The 24,785-nt window shown below is 43.9% G+C and overlaps 1 protein-coding gene and 2 pseudogenes across 1 annotated transcript; 2 read left to right on the forward strand and 1 right to left on the reverse strand.

Moving 5' to 3' along the window:
• The first annotated feature begins 1,659 nt into the window (after positions 1-1,659).
• Positions 1,660-24,566, forward strand: CCSAP (centriole, cilia and spindle associated protein). Its single transcript, XM_056133070.1, has 3 exons — positions 1,660-2,247; positions 20,032-20,294; positions 22,105-24,566. Exons 1-3 carry the CDS (start codon positions 1,890-1,892, stop codon positions 22,276-22,278), a joined length of 795 nt encoding a protein of 264 aa, XP_055989045.1. The 5' UTR covers positions 1,660-1,889; the 3' UTR covers positions 22,279-24,566.
• Positions 12,318-13,326, reverse strand: LOC130040969 (40S ribosomal protein SA-like; annotated as a pseudogene).
• Positions 14,174-14,274, forward strand: LOC130017112 (uncharacterized; annotated as a pseudogene).
• Positions 24,567-24,785: the final 219 nt, after the last annotated feature.

A 24,785-nucleotide genomic window follows, 5' to 3' on the forward strand; every position in this document is an offset into this window, starting at 1 on the left:
GTACTTGGGGTGGGGACCAATATTGTGATGCTGAGAAATCTGGGATACTGTGGGGGCATCAATAACAATAGGTCACAGAAGTCTCTTCGAAACACTACCATTAACAACGAAGTGCTGGGGCCCGAATGATAGCACAGCAAGTAGGGCGCTTGCCTTGCAAGAGGACAGATCCAGTTCCAACTCCAGCATCCAATGTGGTTCCCAGAGCCTACCAGGAGTGATTCCTGAGTTCAAAGCCAGGATTAATCCCTGAACATCGCCGGTGTGCCCCCAAAACAAACCAAAAAATTCAAACAAAAATATTAACTCAATGCTAATGATTTTTGATCTAGTAATAATGTCCCAGAGCAGCCTGAGCAGCCCAATCTACCTCGGGTTTAGTTCTGCTGGGGGCCAGGACCAGGATATCAAGACTGCAAGAAGCCTCAGGTGTAAACCCTGGGACGGGGCCACATTGGAAACTGTAACTACAACTGGGGCAACTGCACTGTAGCACTGTCCTCCAGTTGTTCATCCATTTGCTGGAGCGGGCCAGTAACGTCTCCATTTTGAGACTTGTTAGTGAGTTTGGCATATTGAATATGTCAAGGGTAGCTTGCCAGGCTTTGCCGTGGGAGCAAGACACTCTCGGTAGCTTGTGGGGCTCTGTGAGAGGGGCGGAGGAATCCAACCTGACTGGGCCGGGCTGACTTTGCGCAAGGCAAACGCCCTACCGCTGCGCTATCATTCCAGCCCACAACTGGGGCAACATTGTATAATTCCACACACCAAAGGAATTAGGCTACTGTAACATGTTGACAAGGGTTAAAACCGGAGAAACAGGGCCTGGAGTGATAGCACAACGGGTAGGGCGTTTACCTTGCACGTGTCAGGCCCGGGTTCGATTCTTGGCATCCCATATGGTCTCCTGGGCACCGCCAGGAGTAATTCCCGAATGCAAAGCCAGGAGTAACCCCTGTGCACCCCACCCCAAAAGCAAAACAAACAAAAACCCCAAAAAACCAGAGGAACAGATGCTGTGAACTCCAGGAGGAAGGAAGACCATCTGTAAACTGGGGTGCACAGAAGTGCCAGGAGCCCCGGGGCGTCATCGCTCTAGGGCGCTGCATAAACCGAAGGAGGCCTTCCAGACTGCTTGTCCTGCACGACAGGTGCCCACTGGTACGGGGCGCGGGCTGGGAGGCTGGCCCTCACCCCAGCGCGTGGCTCCCGGCGCCGCCGAAGCTGCGCCCCCGCGCACCGGCGGGGCGGAGGGCTGTCGGCCGCGAGCGCGCGGGGGAGGCGTCGCTCCCGGGACTGAGGCGGCGCCTCCGTTCCCGCTGCCGCAGCGACATCTTGCTCGGGAGGAAAGCGCGGCGGTGAGCTGAGCGCCCGGAGCTGCTGCGCCACAGCTTGGGCTGGGCTCGGGGACCAGGCCGCTGAGGCAGGAAGGAGGTAAGCTGCTCCCGCACCTCGCTCGGAAGGCGCCCCGAGGACCCCCCCACCCAGGCCATCCCACGCCCGAGCACCTCCGCACCTCCTTTGCCTCCCATCGCCACCTCCCATCCCCGGTTCCCCGAGTCCCTCTCGCCCTAGCCCTTAGCTTCGAGCATTCACCCGACGGCGCTGCGTCCGAGGGGCACCCCCCGCCCGGCAGCCCCCCGCCACGCTCCCCGGGATCCCCGGCCAGCGGCGGGACGGCCGGCGGGGTGAGGTGCCTCCGGCCCGGGTCCCCGGAGCCCGCCCCTTCCCGGACTGGCCTCCCGCCCCCGGCGGGCGTGGCTCCCCGTTTAAACGTCGCGGCGGGCCGGCGGGGCAGGGGTGGGGCCGCTTCTGTGTCGTGTCCCGGGTCTCGTAGGCAGCGGCGGCGGCGGCGGCGCGGCGGGCACCGGGGCCGCCGGGCGGGCACCATGTCCCCGGGAAGCGGGGTGAAGAGCGAGTACATGAAGCGCTACCAGCAGCCGCGCTGGGACGAGTACGGGCCGTGCTACCGGGAGCTGCTGCACTACCGCCTGGGCCGCCGGCTGCTGGAGCAGGCGCACGCGCCCTGGCTCTGGGACGACTGGGGCCCGGCCCCCAACTCGGACGACTCGGCGTCCTCGGCGTCCTCCGGTGCCGGGACCCCCGCGCCCGTCGGCGCCCGGGCCTCGCCGCCGCCGCCGCCCGCCGAACCTGCGGCGCGGGAGGCCGCGGAACCTGCGGAACCTGCAGCGCGCGGGCCCGCCGAGGAGCAGAGCGCGGAGCCCGCGAGGGCCACGGCTCAGACAGGTACTGGGTCCGGGAACCGGGGCTGCTCGGGAGCCTCGGGGGGGTCGGAACACGGGCTTTGCTTTTGACAACTGAGCGGCTGCCTCTGATTCAGGGCTAGAGCTTCTTCCTTTTGCAGACTGAAAGTCCGCCCCTGGTCAAAATAAGGAAGATGTCAGCTCTTCCTCCGCCCTCCCATTCTTTGTATCTGCAGTCAGGTGGCCTGGGGTTGAGCCCGGGTCTTTGCGAGGCTGTACGCCCCACTGAGCTCCCATCCATTTATTTCTAAGTCACTTTTTATTTTTATTTTTTTTAATGAGTGGAGGCCAGCTTCCATCAGATTCTCAAAGGTGACCCCAAGAACCTCTGAGCTGGGTTTCTGTCTATTGAATGGGGCTGTTGTTTTCTGTCTTTGCCCCCTGACCTCCCCGGTGCCGGCTCTAAAGAATATTTTGCATTTGTTTAGCAGACTGTGAATATCTCCTGCCTGGGAGCAAATACGTCTTTCAAGTGTTAGGTTCTTCTCTTGGCTGCTTGTCCGCCCACTCAGAAGCTAGCGGAGGAAGCTTTTGCATGTCAGTCTCAGGCCCTGAACCATTCCTGTCTTAAAGGTTGCAGGATTGGGGTACCGGGTTGGGTAGTGACTGGTGCTAAGAGCCACATACAACGCCTTAGGTAGACCAGAACTAGCCATCTTTCCTGTCTGCTACTTGCTAACTCTTGGTCTTGCTGATCTCTGGAGGTCCCATGGTTTTAAAGAGATTTCACTTTAGAAAAAAGCAAACTCGGACTAAAATGGATTGAGAGTTTAGTATATGACTACAGCCAATGGCTGTAGAATGTGGATTTTCTCATTCAACCTTCAAAAACAGTTCTGAGTTAGGATCATATTTTTCCCCTACATTTTGTAAAATGAAAGCTCAGATGACTATAATGCTGTTTGTTTCCTGCACTGCACTGGTAATTGAACTCTCAGGTTTGTGTTTTTTTGTTTGTTTTGTTTTTTGTTTTGATAGGGTCACAGTCAGCTGTGCCCAGGGCTTACTCCTTGCTCTGAGCTCAAGGATTTCTCTTGATGGGGCTGAGGGACCGAACCTATGTCAGGCAAGCACCTAAACCCCTTTACTATCTCTTTGGCCCTCACTGAGACTTTGATCCTAGCATCACAGCGAAGAACATTCAGGAGTTGAGGAATTCAGTCTGTTATTCCTAATCTTGAACTGTGTTTAGTTCTTCATCTGTGACAGAGCTATCATTCTCTTTTTATGTTATTTGTGAATTCCCAGATTCCTGAGCTGCTAGACTCCTGGTTTCAGTGATCATTGCTAAAAATTCCAACAGTGGAGGTGAGGTGGTAGGGAATATGTCTTCTAGTTTATTTCTGCGGGCACTCACTTCCCAGCTTAATTATAAGCTGTGCATTATTGAAATGGGCCTTTTTTTCCCTTGTCAAAGTCTTGTCAGTTCTTTCTATAGGTGGATGAATACGATTTTCTGATAGCATTAAAGTACTGGGTTGTGGCTCTTTGTCTGAGTTCATGATTGTTTTGGTTTCCTAAGAGACCGGGAGTCCTTCCATTGGTTAAGATCACTAATATTTTCTCTGCTATTATTTCTGGTTTCCAGTTTCCAGGTAGAAAGAAGGGACATCTCTGCTCTCAGGATCTCCATTTGCAGGATATGTTTGTTTTTGCTTTGCTTCTGCCTCTCACAGATCCTGTTAATTCCTGTGGTTGGCAGGATTGCAATTCATTGTATAGTTTTTTTTATACTGGAATGGTGAGCACTCTTGTATTTTCAATAAGACATATAGACATTTAGTTCTTGCTTTAACCGAAGATACATTGTTTTTCCCTACCCCCACCCCCACCCTCATCTAGAAACCTAGAGTTGGGTTATCTTATTTGTTTGGTTTATTACAGAATAATAGAAGCTACAGCAGCCTCTTGCCATGCATACACCCCGACTGCCTGTTCCTTGGAGGGCTATATGCATCTGCCCTGGTTTTATTTGGTGCTCAGGGATTACTTCTATCTCTGTGCTTCGGAAACACTTCTGTTGTGTTCAGGGGGCCATAATGGTGCTGGGGATCAAACCCCGGTTGTGAGGCAAACACCTACCTGCTGCACTGTTTCTATGGTTTCTGGTATATATCTATTAATTTTTTAATTAAAACTTGCTTAGAAAGATGAGAGGTGCTTAGAAAGAGAGGAAGCTCATGTGTGAGTTCAAACTGGGTGTGTTTGGTGGGGCCAAGAACCTTTCCGCCAGCTGACCACTAGCAACAACAGCTGAATGGGGAATGAAGGGACAGGGCCACTGGTTGGTAGTTAGTGAACCTTTATTGAAATCTCACAGTGTAGCTATATAGAAATCATGAAAGTTGGGGGTACATGTAAGTAGGGTTGAATATTATCATAACAATAAACATATAAAACCCTTCCTTCAGGGGAAGTTCTTTTAGAAGATTAACTCGGGACAGATGCTCATCTGAGAGTTCAGCACTCTATTACTAGGGTGAGATTCCCTCTAAGGGAATTTTGCTTTCTCCTTTCCTTAGCAGATAATCCATTTAAATAATCACAATAAATTTACTTCTCACTAATATATCTAATCATTTTGTATGAACACAGTAAGAGATATATTAAGTTTAAAGAGTGGCTCTTCCTTGCTATATATCTCAGACTACAGTCCTCAGGCCAGGTCAATCTTTCCTAACCCCAGCAGAGTCCTTATTCAGTTACTTCTTTTTGGATCATGACAGTTTGTTCTGTGACCGTGTTCTTAACGTATTATACTTATTGGTGCTTAGCTTATCCCATTTTGATGCCAGGGTTGATTACTGCTTGCCCTAGGTCCATCCTTGTTCCTCACTGGGACCCTCCCTCCTCTTGGGCGTGTTAGGAAATAAGGGCAACTGAGGCTTAAGTCAAGTAAATATGATGGATGCCCAGAAGTGAATATTATTATTCAGAGTCTATTAACTCCCATGTTATAAAAGCATAACATTGACTCTCTTTCTGTGTCCATAGAAAAAAGGACATGCTAAACCATGCAAGGGACATAAAGGAAAGAGAATGGCAATATAGGATTATTAGTGTCTGATGGAATTGAGGTGCTTTGGGAGCACTGTGATGGGTGCAACTCAATAAACCTAAGCTCCCTGTGGGAGGAGCAAGGAGAAACTAATATTATTCAACATATGTGTTTGAAAGCAAACACGTGCTTCTCCAGAGTGGAAATAAGCAAGCAAATATAGAGATAAGCAAGCAAAATCCATGTTCAAGGGAGAATATCATCTTGAAGAACAAGCCTGATATTTATTTTTATAATCCCTAAGTAACATTGTGTACAGGACATTTCTGAATTACTGTTTTCAACCTTCTCTTGTGGTCTTCCTTCCTTCCTTCCTTCCTTCCTTCCTTCCTTCCTTCCTTCCTTCCTTCCTTCCTTCCTTCTTTCTTTCTTTCTTTCTTTCTTTCTTTCTTTCTTTCTTTCTTTCTTTCTGACCTAGGGATTACTCCTTGTGGGGCTTAGGGGACCTTATGGGATGCTGGGGATCAAATCTGGGCTGACTACTTGCAATGCAAGTGCCCTGCCTCCCATACTATCAGTCCAGCCCCATGATTTGGATTCTTTTACTGCTCTCTCAGTCACATACATGGCCTATCCCCACTTTTTTTTTTTAATGTAGTCCTTGTAAAATTTGTTAAATTCTCAGTATGTACAGTGTTGTGTGTGTGGATGAGGTTGCTCAAAGCTGCCCTACAATGTTTGCCATGTTTCTCTTTTCTTTCTTTCATGATACAATTAACATATCAGGTTCACTATCACTCCTGACATCTTAAGGCCTCCCTCCTAGGGCCTCTGACCTACTTGCACTGGCCTGGTTGTTACCAATGTGGCCTGATGCCCAGTACATCCTGAGAGGGTTCTGGGCTGCCCCACCAGGGACTCAATGGTTTTTCTTGGGTAGGAGTGTTTGTTGTGAAGTTCATGTATGTTTTGGTTAATGCCTTCCTGGTGGAAGTTATCTTTAGTAGCCTCCTAAGAGTGTCTGAGAGTTTAATTTCTAAGACCAGACATGTCAAAAGACAGCATTTCCATCCTCACAATATTGGTGAGTTTGTGACAGGGCTTAGAATTCTAGGTTAAATGTAATTGTTTCTAAGGAAATCTGGAGGGATTACTGTGTTTTGTAATTTTTTATAGTACTGTTACAGTCCCATGTCATCTGATTCTTCATCCTTTGTATGAGTCTTTGTCTATTGTATTCTGAAATTTCCCCTTGGTCTAAGTCTAATATTTCCAGTGAATTGGGTGGCTCTTGCATTCAAATTCTAGGAAGTTTTTAAAATATTGTTTCCTCCTTTCTGTTTTCTTTGTTCTGTTCTTTCTGAACTTAGTCGAAAGTTGTCATTCATAAATTTCTTCTTTAATTTTATACCCTACCATTTTCATTTGCCTTTTTATTATATTTTTCATTTGTAGTATCTAAATTTCTTGATTTGGGCCATACTCGGCAGTGCTAAGGAGCTCAGTGTCTGGGATCAAACCCAGTCATCTTATGTGCAAAACATGTACTCCAGTCCAGTGAGCTTATCTTGCTAGCCCCTAATGACTTTTTTTAAAAATAATACAGTGATTTACAAAGCAGTTGTCCATAATGCAGCTGTTTCAGGTTTTCAATGTTAAAATACCAATCCTATGTCCTATTTCCACCCCACCAAGTCTGCTTTGTTGGCAGGCACAAACAGATCTACTTTGTATTGCTGTTACAACAAAATGGCAAATAAAATTATCAGAAAACATAGTAATAAAGGTCAATTTGTAATAATTTTATATCTCACAATGAGTGTTACCAAAGTCCGTGTCTGAGAATTTACAGAGCTGGTTGGTGCTCGTTGAGCCTTCAGTGTGAGTTTTTGCTCATTGAGGTTGGTGGGCTTCTATGCTACTTTCCTATCATAGTTGCTGTGCTCCCACTGGACTGTCTGTATTATGAGATTTGGAGATATCATGTTGGAGAAGATGGCTTGGTGGCTTGATAAGGTTCTGTCGTGGGGCTGGGCTGTTTCTATGCCAAAGGGCCTTAGGTCAGAAAGGGGAATCTGCCCGCGCTATGGCCCCAGAATTCTCAGCCCATATCAATCTATTTGGGTCACTTCAGTGGCATCACGTTCTTTTCCAGATTTGTTGTAGAGCTGGTTCTTTTTATGCCAGAAGATGTTGGGTCAGGGTGGGGACTGCCGGGCCTTCTGATGGTGGGTTGGGAAATTGTAATTATGTGTAGAAGAGCTCTTGAGTTTTGTAATTATGTGTAGAAGAGCTCTTGAGTTGTTTTCTGGGCCTTTCTCTCTTCCTTTTTTCTTAAAACTCTTTTTCAGAAAACAGCATGTTTTAAAAAATTTGAGGCTGGAGCAATATTAACAATGGGTAGCAGTGGGTAGGGCACTTGTCTTGCGATTGATTTCTGGCATCACATATGATTCCCCAAGCTTTGCTAGGAGCGACCACTGAGCATAGAGCCAGGAGTAAGTCCTGATTACTGCCAGGCGTGAGCACTCTCAAAAATACAAAAACAAAAAAACTTATTTTAAGGCACCATATACTTTCATAATAGGGATTCATTTAGACAATATTCAAACACTCTATACTTCCCTCCCCCATTGTCCCAGAGTCCCATCCTGTCCACCCTAAGCCTTTGATAATCTTAGTTATGTAGTGCCGTGTTTCATTAGGTAATTTCAAAAGGTAATAACAAAGTCTCCAATGGAGATGTTACTGGGCCCGCTCAAGCAAATCGATGAACAACGGGAGGACAGGACAGGACAGGAATTTACTACTACTTATTTACACTGATCTGTTTTGAAAATATAAACATTGCATATTTTATCTCATTTTCGGAAAGGAAGATTTCTATTAGCTCCTTGCTTTGTCACCACAGTTGTTGTCCCTATAACAGCTTCATTTTGTGCACTATGTTAACTATAGAGCTACTATCTATTTGAATGGCTGTGTAACTATTGCTTTATAGGTAAGCCATGTATTATATTTGGATTACATTTTTTTTGGTCAGGTTTTTCCTCAAGTTACTCATCATTTCCTCTGTTCTATTTTTTTTCTTGCTATGATTATCAGAATGGTATACATCCTGAAGTCGCTAACATTTTTTATTTTAAAATTTTATTTATTTATTCATTTTACTTTATTTAAACACTGTGATTTACAAAGCTGTTCATTATATAGCTGTTATGGACTTTTGATGTTCCGACATTAATCATACCTTTCCACCACCATGTTCCCATTTCCCCAGTCATCCCTCAAGCCTTTCCCCTTAGCAGGCACACAATCATTTTTTTGTTTGTTTGTTTTTTTAATTTTCTTTTTGGGTCACACCCAGCGAGATGCACATGTGTTACTCCTGGCTTTGCACTCAGGAATTACTACTGGCAGTGCTCAGGGGACCATAATATGGGATGCTGGGAATTGAACCCAGGTCAGCCGCGTGCAAGGCAAACTCCCTACCCACTGTGCTATCGCTCCAGCCCAACAATCATTTGTTTTATATTGCTTGGTACAACCAAATGGCTAAAGGAATTATAGAAATACTTCAGTAAAAGAAACTTTTTGAAAATTACCATAAGTCACTGTGGAATTGTTGTTTTTGAGGGTTTAGCCTTCTGTGTAACTAGTTTGTTGAGTTTAGTTGACTTCTTTTTTTTAATGTAAGAATACTGCTATTTATTCAGCCACCGATTAGCTGATTGAATTGGGCATGAACTCCACCTTATACTTTTTTTTTATTTTTTATAATTTTATTTATTGAATCACCGTGAGAGCAGTTACAAAGCTTTTGGGTCTAAGTCTTGGTCATAGAGTGAAACACCTGTACTTTCACTAGTGCCCATTCTCCACCCCCAACAACCCCAGTATACCCCCATCACACACCCTCCCCCTACCTGTGGGGCAGATGATTTCCACATTACTCTCTCTCTACTTTGATCATATTCAATATTTTGACACCAGACCCACCATTATTATTTGAAATTTTACCCCAACACTCAGATCTGCTGAAAAGGCAACAGTAGACAATTTGTTTTCTATTGCTGGTTGTGAATAACATATGTCGCATGGCTGCAGTAGTGGCTGCGTGATTTTAAAATTCCAAAGTTTTTTTTTTTTTTTTTTTTTTTTTTTTGCTTTTTGGGTCACACCCGGAAATTCCGAAGTTTTTTTTTTACATTTTTTTCTTTTTATTAGTGAAACACCATGAGGTACAGTTGTAGATTTACAATTTTTGGTGCTTGGTTTTCTATTATACAATGATCAAATACCCATCCCTCCATCAGTGCCCATTTTCCACCACCATGGATAATATCCCTCCCACCCCCACCCCCCATCCCACCCTGCCTCTGTGGCATTTCTGAAGTTTTAACACTTAAATCTGGAGGGATTTCTGCCAAAACTTGCTGGGTTCCGAGATTTGCTCCTGAGTCTCTGGGATCATGGCCATTAAACAGCTTGATCAGGAGCCAGAAAGGTTGTTCATGGGCGATGTCTTGGGGTCTCATTAGGGTGGGGAGGACAGGATGGGCTCCGCCCCCATCCCATGAGGCCCTGCGTGTCTTGTCACTGCGGGCCCAAACCTGACTGTCCAGTGGCCTCTGGAGGATGGCAGCCACTGGGCTGCCAGGGGGAACAGGCCAAGGCACAAAATCTATTCCCACCTGGGTTGGCCCAGCATCAGTATCGGTAACCTACTGTAGGGACTGGACGCATTTCTGCCAAAAGCTGCTGGGTCTTGAGATTTGTTTCTGAGTCTCTGGGATCATGGTCATTAAGCAGTTCAATCAGGAACCAGAGAGGCTATGCATCCAATTATATAGCTGAGCCAGAGGTGGTTTGTGAGTGTGCCTCCCACATACCTAACTTTGGCCGTTTACTTTCTTGATAAACTTTGCCCCAAGTTTTTGAGGTCTGGTCAAAGGCACAGCAGCAATTTTGGAGTATCTGGAAGTCTGAAGGCACCACCAGGCTGCTGTTGCACTCGCCTCACAAGTACAGATTGACCTGCTGGCGGCACCATACCCCGAGAGTTTAGTTGACTTCTATGTTACTTTCTCATATATTTTGGTGTGCTTCTACTGGAATTTCAGTACTGTGGAATTTGGAGGTGTGCAGTTGTACAGTCCAGAAACTTTAGGATCTGTAGAATTCAGATGAAGCTGCAGAGCTTCTTGGTGAAGCCATAGAGTTTTAGGCCACAGGCCGTTGGCATGGTGGCAGCAGCTGGCTGTGGATGTGGCTGCCAGGGTTTCGGTAGGGCGGGGACTTGGTCTGCCCCCTCACCCAAGGGCGCTTCAGATGGGGGTGAGATCCATGTGTCCCAGAATTTCAGTTGCTTGGCTTGCATCTCCTCAGAGATTTAGTTTGCATATCTGAAGAGCAGGCCTGGTGAGTAGGTCAACATAGTCAGGGCTATGGGAGGTGGGGCATGGCTGCCGGGGTTTCAGGAAGTGTAGGAGGTTGGGGAGACTGCCAACCCCCACTCCGAGATTACCCTAGATTTCTTAGCCCAACACCGGGTATCTGGGTTTACGTGGCTTGGTGTCTCTGAAGAGATTCTTTCAGTGAAGCAGTGGAATTAGGCCATTTAGGTTGTTGGCATGGCAGTAACAGTGGGGTGTGGCTATCCGACGTTTTAATTTAATTAAAAAATTATTTTTGTATTTTGGGCCACACAGGGCAATGCTCAGGGTTTACTCCTGGTTCTGTACTCAGGGATCACTCCTGGCTGTGCTGGGGGGAACATGGGATCCCAGGGATGGAACCTGGGTGAGCCACCTACAAGGCAAGTGCCCTACCCACTGTACTATCACTCTGGCTCTCTACACTTTGTTATAAAACCTATTTGTATGTTTTTTGTGGGGGGGGGGGGGCAGGGGGCATGTTTGGCCCACACCTGATTGTACTCAGGACTTACTCCTGGCTCTGTACTCAGGAGTCATTCCTGGAGGTGCTGTGTGGACACATGTGAAGCCTGGGATCAAACTCAGGTCCGCTGTGTGCAAAGCAAGCATCCTACATGCTGTTCAGTCACTCCAGCCCATGCTGTAGCACTGTAGCACTGTCCTCCCATTGTTCATCGATTTGCTCAAGCGGGCCCAGTAACGTCTCCATTGTGAGACTTGCTGTTACTGTGGTTGGCATATCAAATATGTCACCGGTAGCTTGTCAGGCTTTGCTGTGCGGACGAAATACTCTCGGAAAGCCGGGCTTTCCAAGAGGGGTGGAGGAGTAGAACCTGGCTCAGTCGGGCCAGCGGCTTGCAAGGTAAATGCCCTACCTCTGTGCTATCGCTCCAGTCCCAGCCCATGCTTTTTTTTTTTTTTTAACTTTTAGTTTGTGGTGCTCATGGTTTACACCTGGGTTTACACTTAAGAGATCACTGTGGTGGGCTCTGGGGACTATATGGGGTGCTAGGGATCAAACCCTGGTCAGCTACTTGCAGTGCAAGTGCCCTCCCTGCTATACTATTACTCCAACCCCCGCCCCCACTTACTCTTTTTATATTTTTTTATTTTTAAATTTTATTATTTATTTATTTATTTATTTATTTTTGCTTTTTGGGTCACACCCAGTGGTGCTAGGGTTTACTCCTGGCTCTGCACTCAGGAATTACTCCTGGCAGTGCTTGGGGGACCATATGGGATGCTGGGAATTGAACCCAGGTCGACCGCGTGCAAGGCAAATGCCCTACCTGCTGTGCTATCACTCCAGCCCCCCTTACTCTTTTTTTAAAGGAACAGTTTATACCTAGAATGGTAGAATTGAAGAGATTACTTTTTATGGTTGCAATTGTTCTTTAAGCAATGCCACTTTATTTATTAATTTTTTCCTTTTTGGGTCACACCTGGCAATGCACAGGGGTTACTCCTGGCTCATGCACTCAGGAATTACTCCTGGCGGTGCTCGAGGGACCATATGGGATGCTGTGAATTGAACCCGGGTTGGCTGCATGCAGGGCAAACGCCCAACCCGCTGTGCTATCACTCCAGTCCTGCCACTTTTTTATTTTTAGAAACTCATTTATTTTCCATCAACCTTATTTTCATTTCCCGTTTCAGTCTAGAAGAATAGCTTAAGACCACTTGGTGGTGGTTCCAACCCACTCAGTGGCCTGAGCAGTAGGAGCTGCAGACCAGTCTTCTGTGGCAGGCTGAGCACTCCAATCTTCAGTAGGGAACTGCTGAATGGGCACAGAGGGCACCTGCACCCCTTAAGACCAGTCTGCAACCTCAGGCTGAGTCGCGGTGAACTCCGGAGCTGGGGCAATCCATTCACCCTGGAATTCCTTCTTAGTCACGGCCTTCTCAGCAGCAGCCTGCTCTTTTCAGTTTCCTCGGGATCTCTGTAGAAGTAGAGATCAGGCATGACCTCCCATGGGTGTTCACGAGAGATGGTGCCTCGCATGAGCAGAACCTCCCGGGCCAGCATCTACCACATGAGGCCCACAGAGTGAGCTCCCTTGTTGTTGCAAGGGATGGCAATGTCCACATAGTGCAGAGGAGAGTCTGTGTTACACAGAGCAATAGTAGGCAGGTTAACGTAAGAAGCCTCTGTGAGGGGCTGGTGGTCAGCCCTGGGATCAGTAACCACCAGAAGTCTCGGCTCCCGGAAAGCCGCCTGGATTTGATTGGTGAAAGTTCCAGGAGTAAAGCGGCCAGCGATTGGAGTGGCACCCGTGGCAGCAGCGAACTTCAGCGTAGCACGCTGGCCAGTATTCCTGGATGAGATCACGCTGACATCAGCTGGGTTTTCAATGGCAACAATGCACAAGCTGCCAACAGAAGCTTCTCCCAGGTTCTCTTCAAATTTATGATGTAGATGCCATCACTTTTCCTTTTGTAGATGTACTGTTCCATCTGGAAATCCAGGTTGGTGCCACCTAAGTGGGTGCCTGCTGCAAGGAATTTGAGGACATCCTCCTTCTTCATCTGCAGGACATAGAGGGCTCCGGGCATTGTGAAATTTCCCTTTAAGTTACGACGGGAATCGTGAACAATGCCGTATGGGTCCCTCGCTGGGCAGCGCGGAAAGCCGCCACTTTATTTTTAAGTTAATTTTTTAATAGAACAAAAATGTTTTTTTAATAGTCTATTCTTTGTAGTTTTCTTTTCACTGTAGCACTGTCCTTCCATTGTTTATCCATTTTCTCGAGCGGGCACCAGTAACGTCTCCATTGTGAGACTTGTTGTTACTGTTTTTTTGGCATATCGAATACTTCATGGGTAGCTTGCCAGATTTTGCCGTGCAGGGGGAATACTTTTGGTAGCTTGCTGGGCTCCCCGAGAGGGGCGGAGGAAACGAACTGAGGTCGGCCCTGTTCAAGGCAAATGCCGTACCCGCTATGCTATAGATCCGGCCCATATATATAGCCTCCCAGAAAGTGCTTGGGGGCTTGGGGTTCCCAGAGTCACTCCCCTTAACTGGGTCAGTGATTCAGTGCTAGGGCCTGAGGCTGCAGTGTTGCTTGGGTGCTGGGGGCCATCAGGGCAAACAGTTCTTTAAAATCTCTCTTAAATTTCTGACCTAGTCTTTTTCTGTATGTTTTGGTATCTTTCTCATTAGAAAGGTACTAATCTGTGTTTGTTCTTGACCTTTGTTCATATTTAGTACTAAGACTTTCTTGTTTTGGGGCCATATCCAGCTCCTGGCTCTGACTTCCAATAGTAATTTGTTTTGTTTGTTTGTTTTGGTTTGGGGGACACACCTGGCAGTGCTCAGAGCTTCCTTCTGGCTCTGTGCTCAGGAATCCCTCCTAGCAGGCAATGCGATGCCAGGGATTGATTGACCTGGGTTGGTCCTGTGCAAGGCAAACTCCCTACCCGCTGTATTGTGGCTCTGGCTCCCAGGAGTTACTTTTAAAGAGTGTTATGGGTGGTTGCTTCTCCAGCACATATACTAAAATTGGAACAAAAAAAGAGATTAGCATGACTCCTGCGCAAAGCTGATATGCAAATTTGTGAAGTGCTTTGTATTTTAGGGGCTGGAGGCACAGTACAGGGAATAAGGTGCTTGCTTTCACACAGCCACGGTTATTCCTTATGCCCTCCACGCCAACACTCCTAGGAGTGATCCTTTTATGCAGAGCCAGGGTAAGCCCTGGGCACAGCCTGCACTGCTCCCCTACCCAGAGTGTTTTGGGAGTTCTGTCTGTATATGGGGGTGCTTGTTAACATTAACTGGAAAGGGACTTCAAACAGTAATAGGATGGCCTGTTTTGATGCAGTGGCTTTCCAGCTCCTATTCTAGAGGGTAGCAGGGAGAAACGAGGAATTTCATTCTTTTTAACTTTTTTTTTCTTTTTGGGTCACACCCGGCAATGCACAGGGGTTACTCCTGGCTCTGCACTCAGGACTTACTTCTGGAGGTGCTCAGGGGACCATATGGGATGCTGGAATTCGAACCCGGGTCAGTCGCGTGCAAGGCAAACGCCACCCCTTGTGCTATCGCCGTCCCCTGTGCCATCGCTCCAGCCCTGGGATTTCATTCTTTACTAAACAATTCTGTTTTTAAGAAGATATCATTTCTTAATTTCTGGTTTAGGTAGATTTGCTCTACCTGGTGTTCCAAATCCATGCTGTCCCTGGCTTTCCCTTGTTTATATCACTGCTCCTGTGGTTTGAATTTGGCCCTGGTACAGGGTTATAGGTTTTGTTTTTTTTCTACTCCATGCTGTCTGTAGCCTGTGCTGAAAGACTCCAGGGTTGGGGGCTGTCTGCTGAACCCTTGCATGTGACATTTTCATGTGTCTGGCCTTTTTCAGAACATGCTGGCTTGTCTCTGAAGGCAAGTGTCCCTGATAGAGCTTTATGGCTTCTTGCTGGAGTACAGAGCAACGTTTCCTCACTTATTCTCTTCTCTGTTCTGTGTTTATAAAAGTCAGCTGTGGGGCTGGAGCCATAGCACAGTGGGTAGGGCGTTTGCCTTGCACACTGCTGACCCGGATTCAACTCCTAGCATCCCATATGGTTCCCTGAGCACCTCCAGGGGTGATTTCTGAGTGCAGAGCCAGGAGTAACCCCTGTGCATTGCCAGGTGTGACCCAAAAAGCAATAAATAAATAAATAAATAAATAAATGTCAGCTGTGTTCTCAGCAAAGACATGTTTATGAACCCATTTCCATGCTCTAATTTCTTACTTTTTTTTTCTTTGTTTTGGGGCCCCACCTGGTGGTGCTCAGGTGTTATTCTGATTTTCTGCTCAGGAGTGACCTCTGGAGGTTGGCTCTCAGGGGACCATATGTGTCCTAGAGATGTATTTAAGGGTCTCTGAATCTGCAGCTGTGAGAAAGATTTATCTCCTGTATGTGTGTATATATATATATTTTTTTTTCTTTTGGGTCACACCCAGCGATGCTCAGGGGTTACTCCTGGCTTTGCACTCAGGAATTATTCCTGGCGGTGCTCAGGGGACCATATGGGATGCTGGGAATCGAACCTGGGTCGGCCGTGTGCAAGACAAACGCCCAATCACCGTGCTATCACTCCAGCCCTCCTGTATTTTTTTAAATTTTATTTTTATAAAGTTGTTCACAATAATTGATTACATTTAATATTTGAACACCCTCCCACCACCGTATTTCAGATGCTTCCATTCTGAATCCCAATCCCTGCCCCCAAGGCAGAAATAAAGATTCTGCTATGAATAATCCGCTAAAAATGATCCAAAAAAGTTTTCTTAGAGGAAAGTGTGTGAAGAGTGTTGTATTCACCCAGGAGCCATTAAGCCATTATAAGAGAGTAGTAACATGTTATTAAGGGTTGATCCTGTGTTTGTATTTGTGTGTGTGTGTGTATATATATATATATATATATATATATATATATGCTGGAGCGATAGCACAGTGGTAGGGCATTTGCCTTGTGTGCAGCCAACCCGGTGGAGCCGGTTTGATTCCTCCACCCCTCTCGGACAGTGCGGCAAGCTACCGAGAGTATCTCGCCTGCATGGCAAAGCCTGGCAAGCTACCCATGACGTATTCGATATGCCAAACACAGTAACAAGAAGTCTCAAAATGGAGATGTTACTGGGCCCGCTCAAGCAAAATCGATGAACAACGGGAGGACAGTGACAGTGATACATATATATTTGTATATATATATGTATATTTTTCCCCAAGATTTGTTGCCTTTTACCTTAAACCCCATCAAATATGGGGTGCTACTCTTGATGTGTCAGTGGTGTAAAGTATGAGAATATATTCACTCATGGTTGAGCGTGTGGAAATCAGCTGTGAGCATGGCGGTAATTAAATTCTGGAGGTTTTCAGCTACTGGGACTGGCTCTGTTGGGCCAGGGAGAGGAACTCACCTGCCCCGCTCTGGGTTGCCCCAAATGAAACAACCTGGCACAGGGTTTGGAGGCATCTCTGTGGTATAACATTCTGTGCTCTCTTCCTAGAGATTTATTGTTTAGCCTTATCTCCTGTATTAAGCTTCTGACCCATCCACCTTTTCTAACTTTTGTTTTGTTTTGGGGCCACACGTGGTGATGCTTAGGAGTTACTCCTGGCTTTGTATACAGGAATTACGCCTGACACTGCATAGGGACCATATGGGACCATATGAAGTGCCAGGGACTGAGCCCAGGTCGGTCATGTGCAAACCAAGCACCCTACCAGCTGTACTATCTCTCCAGCTCCCTAATTTCTTTCTTTTTTTAATTTTTTTTTTATTTTATAAGTTAGTTCACAATATTTGATTACACCTAATATTCAAACATCAGTCCCACCATCATTACACTTTCCCACCACCCAAATTGGGATGTTTCGATCCCAAGCCCCAATCCCTGTCCCAAAACACAACCGAAATAATATATTTTGTATTGTCTGTTATGAAGAACTGCTGAACATGCTTACAAAAAAGTGTTCATATAGGAACTAGTGTGAAGGTTCCATTTTGGCAGGAGCCATTAAGACATTGTATAGGATATCACTAACATGTTGTTAAAGTTTGGGTGATGTGTGGCTCCCTAATTTCTAACTTTCAAAGATGGATGCTTATCACTTTTTTTTGGTTTCTGCCCCATCCTATTTTTAGATATAATTATTTAAGGCAATAAGCTTTCCATCTGAAGGGCTAGGGATAACGCTTAGTGGTGAGCATTTGCCTGTGATGTATGAGGTCTTGGTTCAGTCTTTAGTTCTGTAGGAAAAAATAACATAAAATTTACATTTGAGTGTTCTTTTAACTGCACTAGGCTCCAGAGTGGGTATGGAGTTTGCCTTGCATGCGGCTGACCTGGATTCAATTCCTGGCATCTCATATGGCCCCTGAAGCACTACCAGGAGTAATTCCTGAGTGCAGAGCCAGGAATAACTCCTGAGTATCGCCAGGTGTGGCCCAAAAACCAAACTAAAACAAACCAAAATTAAAACTAACCCCCTCCCAGCAATGGCATGATCTAAGTTTATCTAATTAAATACATTTTCTAATTTTCATTTTTAAATACAGAAAAATAAAATAGCATTTATGTATAACACATCAATAATTTTAATTATCTTTTATCAAAGTCTAAATGGGACCAGGAAGATAGCACAACTTTGCCTTGTATATGACAGACTTGGGTTACATCCCCAGCACCACATATGGTCCTATAAATTCTGCCAGATGTGATCACCGAGTGCAGAGTCAGAAATAGATAGTGAGCATCACTGAGTTTGACTCCCAAACAACACAAAACAAATAGCAAACAAAAAAACTAAGTAACTAAAGATTAATAAGGGAAGAATCCCAAAAACCTCCAACCCCATCAAAAAAGGGGGAGAAGAAATGAACAGAAGCTACCTCAAAAAAAAATACAAATGGCCAAAAGGGACATGAAAAAATACTCTACATCCCTAATCAGGGAGATGCAAATAAAAACAACAATGAAATATCATTTTACACCACAGAGACTGGCACACATTCAAAAGAACAAAAGCAACCAATGTTGGATGTGAGGAAAAGTGACATTCTTTCACTGTTGTTAGGAATTTCAACTGTTTTTCTTACTGGAAAACAATATGGACATTCCTTCAAAAACTAGAAATTGAGCTTCCATATGACCCCGCAATACCACTTCTAAGAATATATTCCGAGGGTGTGAAAAAGCACAATAGAAATGATATCCATACCTGTATGTTCATTGAAGCATTTTTCATAATAGTTAGAATCTGGAAGCAACCCGAATGCCCGAGAACAGACGACTGCTTAAAGAAACTTTGGTACATCTACACAATGGAATACTATACAGCTGTTAGGAAAGATGGAGTTATGAAATTTGCTTATAAGTGGATGGTCATGGAGAGTATCATGCTACGTGAAATGAGTCAGAAAGAGAGGGACAGACATAGAATGACTGCACTCATTTGTGGAATATAAAATAACATAATATGAGTCTGAAACTCAAGGACAGTAGTAGACACAAGGGCCAGGAATATTGCTCCATAGTTGGAAGATTGTTTCATGAGCTGGGAGAGAAAGCAACTGTAATAGAGAAGGGTTCACTAAGTCAATGATAATTGGAGGGATAACTCGAGATGGGAGAAGTGTGCTGAAAGTAGACCAAATGTGATAGCCTCAGTATCCGTGTTGCAAACCATAATGCCCAAAAGTAGAGAGAGAGAGAGTATGGGGGAAATTCTCTGCCATAGAGGCAGGGGGAGGTTTGGAAATGGGAGGGTACACAGGGGAATTGGTGGTAGAGAATGTGCACTGGTGGGGGGATGGGTGTTTGATCATTGTACGACTAAAAGCCAGACATGAAAGCTTTGTAACTGTATCTAAAACAAAAAAGAAATAGTAAGAAACTCTGCCTGTCAGTTTGCGAAGCACTCTGACAGAATTTAGTATTGTCATCTTCATCATCTAAATCTTCATCATCACTGGGAATCATCATCATCATCACTACTGCAATTTGCTGGGAGGTGCCCTTAAAGCAGCAGCCCTCTTCTCTGCCTCTTCCTACTGTGAACACATAGCTGTGCTTCTGCTGAGTAACTATGGAAACCACTCCCATTGTGAAGGAGTGAGCCTTTCAGATTGAGTCACCAACTAGAGCTGGGAAATCCCATAGGGACCATTGCCCACGAACATGAAGTGTCAAAAGAAAAGGGAGTTATAGAACCTGAGCTGAGTAACTTCAAAACTAAACTTTTGCAGTTGCTGAGTAATTTCCATAAATCCAGACCTTCCCCTGAACCCAGACATAAAGATTAATGGGTTCAGGGACTGTGGAGAAGACCATAGGATGTGATGCTTTCTGCTTTTCATTTGTCATTGAGACCTTAGTCTCAAAGTGTAGTAGTTACATTTGAAAGGATGGTTCTATCCTCATGTATTTGTTTTGTTTTGTTTTTTAATAAGATTCTTTTTGTTTGTTTTTGGGCCACACCCACTGATGCGCAGGGGTTACTCCCGACTTATGCACTCAGGAATCACTCCTGGTGGTGCTTGGGGGACCATGTGGGATGCCAGGATCAAACCCCGAAGTCGGGATCAAACCCTGGGGTCACCTGTGTGCAAGGCAATTCTCTACCTGCAGTACTACCTCTTTAGCCCCTCCCGAATTTTAATGGGACAAACTAAGCTATTATGTTAACTTCTTTCCATATTCCTGCTTTATGTGAAACTTGTGAATTGAACTGTAAGTGAAAATATTGCTGAATTAAGCATCATAAATTTTTTAATCCCAATATTATATGTAATGCTGATTTTATAGCATTTCATCTGTTTTATCTTTTTTTTTTTTTAAAGCACTGCCAGAGAGAAATGTAAAAGAAAAAACTGAGCAGCAGAGCAGAACAAAAGAGACTGACAAATCACCTAACAGTGTTGAACCTCACCAACAAAGTGCCTTACTTGCTAGAGGAAGTAGGAAAACAGTCAGAAGTCCTCAAAGATCCTCAAATAAAATAAAAGAAAAACATCCATTTGCTCTTTATGGGTGGGGAGAGAGACAGACGGATACAGGAAGCCAGAAAACACACAATGTCTGTGCTTCTGCCCCAGTCCATGAGGTGGGTTGTGAATCCTGTGCTCTGCTTTCCATCTGGGGTCGGAGGGGGTTTATGTTTCTTCATGGGCTTTATACCCTTGGCTCCAGAGATAGTTTGGGGTTGTGGTAGATATTAGGAGTTAGGAAGGAAGGCCTAGGAAAACCCAGAGTTGAGCATTGGTTGGCCAAAAAAAATTGGGGTGCTGGTGACTTGGATATCAAAGGGCTTGGTTGGAAGTTTACACCTGAAAACTATATTGATACAGGGTCACAGCACTAGTGGCCTGGTCAATCTTTTCCATTTTCAGACATTGGTGGGGATGATGTGGAGCAGGAGATACCAATAAAGGGTACAACCAGGGTTGGCTGTTAACCATTTAGATTGCATTTTCTTTTTAAAAATTTTAAAAATTCATTTTAAATTATGGGGTCACACCCAGTGGTGCTTAGGGCTTACCCCTGGCTTTGCACTCAGGGATCATTTCTCACAATGCTCAGGGGACCAATAAGGTGCTCAGAATGGAACCTGGGTTGGGTACATGCAAGGTAAGTGTCCTACTCACTGTACTTGGAACTAGCTTGTATTATGTTTCTGAATCCTTTTGTTTTGAAACTTTGTTTTCTTTGTTATTTCTCTGGCTCCTTTGTAATTGGCTTCTCTGGGTTTTGTTTGGTTTGTTCAGGAGCCACACCAAGCCATGGCTTACTCCTCACTCTTCACTCAAGGATCACTCCTAGCAGGCTCATGAAACCATATGGGATGCTGGAATTGAACCTAGGTTGGCCTCACGCAAGGCCAGTGCTGAACCAGCCCCCATTATTGGCTTCTCTATCAGATTGCTTCTCATCTACCAAAACTCCCTTTTGTTCTTTGATTAAGTTCAAGTGATTGTGTTTTCTCTTGCTATTCCAAAGTCTCAAATGCCTTTTACTCCTGGGAGCTTTTATTCATTCTCTTTTAACTTAAGTCCAGATTTGTCTCTGTGTGGAGTCCTCATCACAGGTTATGATGAAAGGATATTCATATATAGAACCACAAAGTCATGGTAAATATTAGTATTAATGCATCACTACGACTTAAACAAAGAATGAATGCAAAGTAGTAGGAAAAGAATGTCAGGCTGGGGTCAGAGCGATAGTACAGAAGGCAGAGCATTTGCCTTGCATGTGGCTGACCCAGGTTTGATTCCCAGCATCCCATGTGGTCCCCCAAGCAATGCCAGGAGTGAATCCTGAGTGCAGGGCCAGGAGTAATCCCTGAGCATCACCAGATGTGACCATAAAAGATAAAATGGGGAAAAAATGTTAAACTGTTTATATTTTGATTAAATACTCTAATAATAAATGTAGATGTCTGAACCCAGCTAGATGGTATGTTTTGAATTGATATTTGAGACAACAAAACTGGCTTAACAAAGGTAATCCCCAAGAGATCAAATTGAACAGGCTTTGTTTGTCACGTTTTAGGTGGGAAACTCCTGGGTGTTTTTTTAGCATTTTGCATAAAATATTTTATGTACTTTAATGAAAGCTTATTCATGCTTACTGCTGAAGAGTTGTAATTATTTCTTAGATCCAATTTTTAGAGGTCTCTGCAAACAAACTACTTATCACTTATATAGCACAGTGAACATTTTCTGTCACTCTTTGTCATTGGCAGCCAGTAAACCACAGGCCTCAGGAGGAGGCTGCTGTATTATAGAAGCAGAATAATTTTGGATCGCGAGGCTGTCTCTGCTCTGCAGTGACCTCAAGGAGGCTTTCTTGTAGATATTCTTGAAAATGAGGACAAACACCATTTGTTGTTATTTTTATTTTTTAATTCCCTTTAGATTCATGAATCAGCATTACGAGCCAAAAACAGAAGACAGGTGGAGAAAAGGAAACTGGTTGCTCAGAGGCAGCGCGCTCACTCTGTGGATGTGGAGAAAAACAGAAAGATAAAGTCTTCCTCAGAGAATCCATGGATAACAGAATACATGAGATGTTATTCGGCAAGAGCTTAAAGAAAGAGACTGAGGCATGGGCAGCTTCTTTTAAAAAGTATAACAGAAACAAAAGAACAAAAACTCCAAAAGAAACCGGACACAGGTTTAAGAAAAAAAATGATTCTGCAAGGTTTTTTATAGGGAAGGTCCAGAAGATTGATTATTCTATTTTGATGCTTCCCAGTCTCCTACCTCAACAGTAGGGTAAAGTATGAAGCCATAGACATTTGGTTATTTATGAAGATAATTCCCTAAATCTTTGATAATCTTACAAGGATTTTTGCTTTAAAGCATCTTAATATTTTAAGATACGGACACCCAATGCCTTTAAATGGCTATGGATGCTTAACACTTAGTATTCTTTTCTGAAGTTTAGGTGGACCCTGGTTTTCATCCTGTTGTGAATAACTTCCAGATTCCAATCACTTCATCTTGCAGCATAAAACTCATTTTCCTTATATGTGGTTTTCTTTACGAAGAAATATTAAGTAAAAGTGAGTTTTAACATAAGTACTGATTCCATGTATAGTGAAACTTAATCCCTGAAAAATTAAATTTGTATTTCAGTTTTGCACTTAATGTAAACTGTGAATTGTGATATATAGAAATTATCTGGAGTGGGTAAGGATTATATATTTTTCTTTAAGTTATTGCCCAGGCACTTATTTAATAGTTTGATAGTTCAAATGCATTCCAATAAATGAAGTGCCAGTGTAATATATTTAGAGTGGTACCAAAATTTATTTATTTTTAAGAATACAATGGAGAATCAGTCACTTGGCTTCAGTCTGGCCTGTATACACATACCTACTGTGAACTTTTACCACTTCCATAATAGTTGACAGTGATTTTTAGAACTTTTAAACATATTGTGTTACATTCGGGGGCAGGGTGAAAATACTAAGATCCCCATTAGAAATATAGCCCACCTCTATTCTTAGTACTTTTCCCTCCCTCATCACTAATAACAAAGTCTTGAGTGATGTACATTATTCAGACTTTGTGTGAAATCCATCATTCCTAGATTTCTAGCAAGTAGATCTTCGATTATATTTAATGAGAAAAAAAAGGGTGGTGTGTATAGAAATGCTCCTTCTCTATAGAACATTTACTTTGGGAGTAGAATAAATGGTTTTATGAAATGCTGGTTCATCCAGCAAAGACAAGAATATTTATAGGAAGAATGAATGCTAGATTCTATAAAAAAGAAAAGAAAGATACTTCACAATTTTAGATCTCCTGGAGATATGTGAAAGTTTAGTATTAGATAAATACTAAATATTTATCCTTGATATTTTTACTTAGGTCTTTGAAGTATTTTGGTTATTTTTTAAAAGAACACAAATCTATTTTATTCCACATAAAATTGTCAGAGTATTGTCTTATAAATGAACTTTGAAAATTCGTGCTGAAAATCTTGAGCTTTTTAAAAGACATTTAAAATATTTGTATTGTTTTGACTTTGTTTATCTCGAGAGTTCTTAGTCTAATCCATGAGATGTATATTTAATAAGAGGAAGTTCTGTATGTTGTCCAAAATAACTTTGCTAGTAGTCTGATGAATTTTATTGTTATTAAAATCCTTAAGCACTGCAGATACCTAAAATATCAAATTAATGTGACAGTTGTGAAGTTGTAGCTGATTGTGAAAACTATTCCTTGAAAACCTCTTCTTGCATGTGGGGTTTTAGCCATGCAGCTCAAGCATTCAGTGTTGCATTTGACAATCGTAGGGAAGAGAGTTTTTGAGGAGTGGCTCTCACCCTTATGGACTGCCCTTGAAACTCAATTTCCTCTAGGTTCTGATTGAGTCAGACCCTCCTTAATGTGCTTAATCCTAAGAACTTCAGATGGAGAAAAGCTAGAAGGCAATATTTCGGTTCTTCCCTCCCCTTCATAGAAAATAAATAAAAAAGATTTTTACAGTACTTTTAATGTGCATGAACAATGACTGAATCAATATGAATTAATATGTGAGCCATTTCTGTGTCCAAGTCACTGGTTGGTTAGAGTTCCTTTTTATTTCTTAACTTGGGGGTAAAAATTACCTTTTGATCCTATTTTTAAAAGTTGTACCAATTTGATGGTCCTAGTTTTCCTTCTCTCATTCTAAAAACTAATGTAGTTGTAATCATGTTGTTTATTCTTGGAATAACTTGCAAGATAGTGAGACAGTTTAACCTTTCATGTTGAAAAGTTTGAAACTTTGAGAATCTGGTAATAGTTAAATTATGTAATAAAAATTGCTATATGAGATTTTTTAAATTTTGGGATTTGAGTTCTTAATTAAAACACTTTGCCATAAACATGCTTTTGTTTTCTATTATTTCTATTAAAGAAGTTACATAATATTGAATGACATCTTGTCATAAGGTGAATGAGAGGTAAATAAGAATCTGGTGGTGATGGGGGGTTGTTTGGGTCACCTCTGCCTTGCTCAAAGCTTATTCCTGACCTCTGCTTACTCCAGGGTTTTGAGGATCACTCTTGGTGATGCTCAGGAAACTATATGGCTGTGCAGAGGA

The sequence above is a fragment of the Sorex fumeus genome, unplaced genomic scaffold, assembly GCF_029834395.1.
Source record: "Sorex fumeus unplaced genomic scaffold, SorFum_2.1 ptg000007l, whole genome shotgun sequence".
In the NCBI taxonomy this organism is placed as follows: Eukaryota; Metazoa; Chordata; class Mammalia; order Eulipotyphla; family Soricidae; genus Sorex; species Sorex fumeus.

Excerpts from the sequence above, each read along its gene's own strand:
- CCSAP (XM_056133070.1), top strand. The coding sequence starts at position 1,890 with ATGTCCCCGGGAAGCGGGGTGAAGAGCGAGTACATGAAGCGCTACCAG. Across the intron at positions 2,248-20,031 it reads GAGGGCCACGGCTCAGACAG|CACTGCCAGAGAGAAATGTA; the intron begins GTACTGGGTCCG and ends TTTTTTTTAAAG. Across the intron at positions 20,295-22,104 it reads CTTCTGCCCCAGTCCATGAG|ATTCATGAATCAGCATTACG; the intron begins GTGGGTTGTGAA and ends AATTCCCTTTAG.